Here is a 6,039-nt window from a genome sequence, read left to right as displayed (position 1 = left end):
GTTTTATACTAGGGATACACATGTTAAAAGCTATGCAGGGGACGTTGCATGTGGATAGTTGCCACATTATTTCACCATTGATCTAGGTAAATGCCAAAGACAATAATATGTATAGGAATGCCGAAGACCGTTCGAAATAGAAGAAAAAGTGGATCCTCGGCTCTGTCCGACGCTAAAGGCTGAGGGGGAAAACCATCAGAGAGAGAGAGAGAGCTAAAGACTACATGTAGTTAGGTACTATAGGTATTATCATAGATATAAGAGCGATGTATGTAATTTAAGTCTTAAATCTAAAAATTATAATACCCACAGTATTATAATTTTTATACATAGCGATGTTATACACATTATACCTACTAGGCTGCCTAAACCAAACAAAACAATGGGCCATCTATTTCACGCTATCAACCAGGCTTATTAATTTCAAAATATAATCCTTTTCACACAGCATAGTATGACGCAAATATTTGCCTTTCATTTTGCCGGCTAACGATGTTTTTAATCCCCGCACTGGGCAGCCATTATCGTGGCCACGATTGTCCGAGCGACGGCCAAATATTTCGCTAGATTTAACCCCTATTTCATGTTGGCTATCAATTTTGAACATTTCAGAAATGAGTAGAATGTACACTTTATTTATTCCATACAAGAGAGTAGGTACCTACCTATTTATAAACATAAACATTTTTTATATTATCAATTAAAAAAATGGAGTGATTGCAGTGTCTCCTGCTAAGCACTTCCTAACTTAGGCGTCATCGAAATATGTGAGTTATATCTAATCGATCAAACGGATACATCCTTAATTATTATAATTAAGTACTTTTGTCCGGTACCTACATACTTACACAAGGGTATCAGATGTTGAGGATCAGACCGGAATAATAAAATCTGTTCATTACACAGACTATTAGATTAGGCGTGTACCTTCGTGATACGTAATATTTATACCTACATATTTAAAAAAAACATGTAACTCCGAACCAAAAGCCTAAAAATACCTACTTGTGAAAGTGAGTTTCTACACTAATCTGACTCATTTATAGTACTTTTCACCGACCATCATTGCCGATGAAGGAAACATCGTGAGGAAACCTGCTCTCTAGTTGATTATTTACCTTTCATCTAGTGCGCGAAATGGAGAAGGCAGCGATAATGGCAAACCAATGCATTTAATGCCAAGAAACACGTGTTTCATTCCGCATTGTGACCACGACTCTCAGCCATGAGGAGTACGACAGTAAGGAGTCTTATAAATCTTTTATATACTAGCTGCAGTGTTATTATTAAAAGAATAGGTAGGTAATTGTTTTTATGAATAGTACACTGACTACAGAAGATTTTTGAACAAATTCTCATCGCGTCGGGGCAGCGCGCAGTTTCGGGATAAAAAGTACCTGGGTACCTACCCTGTGATATTACAAGGTGTCAGCTACAATACCAGCCGCTTGAGCGTGAAGAATTACCTAACATACAAACTTTCGTCTGTATAATATTAGTGGGATTTGATATATATACATTTCTATAGCATGTACTACCTCCCGAGTCGCGAAACGAAAAGCCGATTACAGGCATATTAATGTTGTTCTAATAACTGTATGTAACGTTATATTATTAATGAGCAGTTTGTATACGAAAATTAGGTTAGTGCGGAACCACAAACAATTGGCTCAATATATTGTGCAAAAATTAGGTAAAATACATTTGCCAATTTTGTGCATTACCTAACTGTGACATGCAAATTTGTTCTCATTATGTAGTTGTATGATTATTATGTAAAATGTGAGACTAATTCTGATTCAGATTTCGATTGAGGATTTTCAATGTCTTATAGTATCATGCATACTTCCATATTATTACTTGTATTTTTGTTTGCAAAAAAACTAGAGGGACAAAAATTTCCTTCACGCAAAAAGTCTATGTTACTGTCTTTGCTTTTACCCGAGCGAGAGCTGAGATGGGTTTTAATATAAGTCAATAAAACGCATATTAGCAAAGTATACTATATTCCTTAATAATTATAATTAGGATCAGGCGGGTGGTGCGGGAATGGGGGATGTCCAAACGGGGGAGGTCCACGCGGAGGGAACTGCGGCCGGAACTGAGGCGGGGGGGGCCTCCACGGGGGTGGGGGGCGAGAGCCAGGCGGGGGAGGGGGTCCGAAGCCCGGGGGCCCGAACGGGGGAGGCGGGAAGTGGTGGAAGGGGGGAGGGGGTGGAGGAGGCCCTGGTGGCGGTGGTGGTCCAGGCGGGGGCATAGATGATGGTGGCGGTGGTGGCGCTTGCATTGGTAATGGTGGGGGCATTCTTGAGGGCATGGGGGGCCCAGGGGGCATCGGGCTCGGCGTGGGGGGCGGAGGGGGCGCCATCAGCACTGGCCCCATCAAAGTAGGTGGTGCGTCCGCGAACAGCTGGTGAGGACGATCCGCGTGCGACAGCGGGTTTTGTGCGGCTAGCAATCTGGAAAGCAGCAAACAAATTAGTATGTGGACAAAATTGAGAAGGGCATACAAAACAAAAACACACTGTAGGCGCTACTCTGAGCTCCAAGATGTGAGGATCAACTCACCTTTCTGCAGCAGATCCATGCCTCTCTCCTTTGACATCCTTCTTGAAAGCGTATGATACTGATATTGGCCTGTTACATAGGTATTGGTTGTTCATAGCCTCTATTGCCGCGTCAGACGCCTCAAACGAGGCAAAGTTAATGAATGCAAATGCTTTGGAATTACCAGTTTCTGGGTCCCGCATTACCTGAAAATAGCATTACTTTTAAATAGACTTAGGTAAGGGGCAATAAAATAACCCTTAATGAGCAATGTTTTTGAAACACCAAGGAGAATATATGGGCATATTGTTTCCTTTAATATTAATGTAAGTCAGGAAAAAATATAAGAGATGCATTTTCTTGTTAAGTATACAGCTGGGGCTCTATCAAAGTTTCACTCTGATATCAAAAACAAGAATTTTTATTATATCATCAGTATAGCATCAATTCTCATGTAATAGAGGAAATATATGTTTATTTAAAATGAAAGATATTGCAATGTTTTGGATGAAATTTGACACAAAGACTTCAGAAATAACAAGGCTACATTTTGTCACAAATAACAGCTGGCAAAGGCACAGACAGTCGCTATAGTTTATACATAGAAAACATACTTTAGGTGTCTGTAATATAACTCCAAAAGCAGAGAATGTGTCATAGAGAAGTTTCTCATCAACTTCAGGATCCAAGTTCCCAATGAAGACATTCGCTCCAACGTCAAGATTCTTCTGATGTGCTGATGCTTTATTTACTCTTACTGGTTTACCATAAAGTTTGATCATGTTCATCACCTGAAAATATTACATAAATACATAATTTTTTATAACTTGATTAGATAAAATCACTTCATTATAAGAATTAGGTGAGAAAAAGAATCCTTCTCTCTCTTCTGAGCACATTCTCAGTTTATTCCTTAGCCATAATGGATTTGTTAAAAAAATCTGTATCTATTCACAGTAAAAAGATGTCTAATTACTTTTATTGTCACAAACTGTTTTAATTTTTCATACCTCCATGACCTTTATATTCCAAACTAGCAGCCCGTCCCGGCTTCACTCTGGTAGAACCATAATAAATTATACACCCACACATTCTTCAATAATCATACTGTCTATTGGTAGAACAGAACCCATACTAAAATTTGTTGGGTAGTTTTTGAGTTTATGGCATTCATTGAAACAAGTTAGATTAAAAATTACCTTAATGGCATAGTCAGCATCTTCCTCTCCCATAAATTCAACAAATCCATAGCCCTGGTGTGTCTGTGTCACACGATCTTTTGGCATGTGCACATTGACTGAAATCAAAATTAAAAATATGAGTGAAATCATCAAAAAAACCTAGAACAACATCCTGCATTAAGCTCATCTGCCATTTGGAGGTCTTGGGTAAGGCTCTCAGTGCAAGCAAGGTATTGTCTATGACTCTATGTGTATTGTGCTTGTTCTTGTATTTATATCCACCAAGAATAATAAAGTATGTTTAACAAATTGGCAATCTAACAGGCCAAGCTAAGCCAAGCAAGGGAATAACCACTTTTAATTGATTTTCTTTTTGATTTATTAACAATTTAAAATGTTAATTGTTTCTTGGATAAAAATCTACAAATAATACATAATAAATTAGATAGTATTTTAAAAAAGACAATATTTTACATTTTGTTGTCAACATGTATGAGTAAACTCACCGACAGGTCCAGCTTGCACAAACAGTTCCCAGAGTAAACTCTCCGAGACCCTGTCATCAAGACCGCCCACATATATGGTAGCATCTGGAAATATTAAACACATTGAAAGTTTATATCAAGCTGCAAATCATCAAAACAATCAATATATAGTAATAAAATATTATTATATTTGTTATACATATAACTATACTATATCTAGATGTTGCCCGGGGCTTCGCTCCCATGGGAATTTTTGAGATAAAATATAGCCTATAGCGATCTTGCATAATGTAGTACCTTTCTAATGGTAAAAGGTAATTTTGGAATCAGTTTGGTATTTTTATAATATAATAAGCTAGCATTATGGTAACCAGTGAAATGAGGTTCATTATAGTTTTCTTTCTTTCTATTAGATAGACATTCAAGAGTAAATCTGTGCTTATAGGTAGGTTAAAGTTGCAGTATACGAGTAACAACCACGTAAAAACATTCTAATAAAACTTAAAAAGAAAACTGGATAGACTGAATGAATATTACTTTTTTGTAGTACCTACCTAAAATTGTAAGTGCTATTTGAAATTGATTGCCAGTTGTTGCGGTTGCTAGCAGAATGAAATTAGCAAATTATCATTGGGAAAATGACAACATAACCTCACTGTGTTCTGTAACTTATTAAAATTTGTAACATTTGTGAGAAAGCAGCATAAATACCTTGATTTCTTTCAGCGATCGGACCCGCTGCCATTTCACTATTTCCGAAATTGATATTTTGATTTTAATTTTTATTCTTTCAGATTGTTCGCGACTTGAGTCTTGCTCAGCTTCATCAGATCAGCTCACTTGTTTGTCGGCCATTCACTCATTCATTTCATTACTTGTCAATGTTGCTATTTTACCCATGGAATTAGTAGGTACTCAACGAAGTACATAGGTGGTAAAATCATGGATTTAGTACCTAAGTACTTCCAATGCTTTTTACCTTGTAGACATGGTTTTTGTGGAAATATATGTATGTAAAAAGAACACGTGAAATAAGCTGTGAGATGAGATGTAATGCATGACAAATTTCACGAGCGTTTTGAACTTGGAACTCCGCTGCGGGCTATCATTACATAGTGTGTATTAAATCGTACCATACACAGTAATCAATTTAATTATCCTATTTTATAAGTAAGTAAAGTACTGGTATAATGTTAATTTTAAAATTTAATTAAAAAAACTGATTCTTTATTCAGAAAATTGTCGGACACTAATGAAATGCTACACGACGCGTTCAAACGCTTGTGAAATTCACCTTACCAGGATTTTTCATACAGCATTTCAATAAAAATTCTGTGCACATTTGTTAATTGCAGAATAGCCTACGGTCTCCATCATGTTGATGATGAATAGGGCATATTGCAATATATACGCAAAGCTCAGCGCAGATGGCGCTACCGGTACAACTAAGGTTCACAAACATTGCCAATGGAGGCAAAAAGCGCCAATTTTCAATATTGTTGCAGATTTACGACCAAAAATACCTTCTACGCAATCGTGGTGTGGACATTAAAGAAGAATTATAAATTTACTTACAGTATCGTTAAATTACTTGAGCTAAACTATACATAGGATTCTTTTCAAAAAATATATTTAATTTAATCCGGCCATCAATAGCCCGGAAGAGGTTGTATAATGAAAGGTAATACTATACGATGACTACACTTTAAATCTTTACATATATATTTCGTAATGTATAAAAAAGAGAGGTCAGCCTACCGATGAAAGAGATAGCATTATAATGTAGATTTTACTTTGCGTCAAAAGTTCTTGGGAGTACTGGCTCC

General features: G+C 36.9%; 1 protein-coding gene across 1 annotated transcript; it reads right to left on the bottom strand.

Moving 5' to 3' along the window:
• Nucleotides 1-1,995: 1,995 nt before the first annotated feature.
• Nucleotides 1,996-5,085, bottom strand: Spx (Spliceosomal protein on the X). Its single transcript, XM_053754156.1, has 6 exons — nt 4,925-5,085; nt 4,235-4,318; nt 3,747-3,844; nt 3,162-3,338; nt 2,569-2,753; nt 1,996-2,459 (listed from the first exon to the last, which is right to left on the bottom strand). Exons 1-6 carry the CDS (start codon nt 4,956-4,958, stop codon nt 2,012-2,014), a joined length of 1,026 nt encoding a protein of 341 aa, XP_053610131.1. The 5' UTR covers nt 4,959-5,085; the 3' UTR covers nt 1,996-2,011.
• Nucleotides 5,086-6,039: the final 954 nt, after the last annotated feature.

The sequence above is a fragment of the Plodia interpunctella genome, chromosome 13 (assembly GCF_027563975.2).
Source record: "Plodia interpunctella isolate USDA-ARS_2022_Savannah chromosome 13, ilPloInte3.2, whole genome shotgun sequence".
In the NCBI taxonomy this organism is placed as follows: domain Eukaryota; kingdom Metazoa; phylum Arthropoda; class Insecta; order Lepidoptera; family Pyralidae; genus Plodia; species Plodia interpunctella.
Note: the sequence above shows the minus strand (reverse complement) of the source record. Positions and strands in the feature narration are given on the sequence as shown.

Excerpts from the sequence above, each read along its gene's own strand:
- Spx (XM_053754156.1), bottom strand. The coding sequence starts at position 4,958 with ATGGCAGCGGGTCCGATCGCTGAAAGAAATCAAG. Across the intron at positions 3,845-4,234 it reads TGTGCAAGCTGGACCTGTCG|TCAATGTGCACATGCCAAAA; the intron begins GTGAGTTTACTC and ends TTTTGATTTCAG. Across the intron at positions 3,339-3,746 it reads ATGCTGACTATGCCATTAAG|GTGATGAACATGATCAAACT; the intron begins GTAATTTTTAAT and ends TAATATTTTCAG.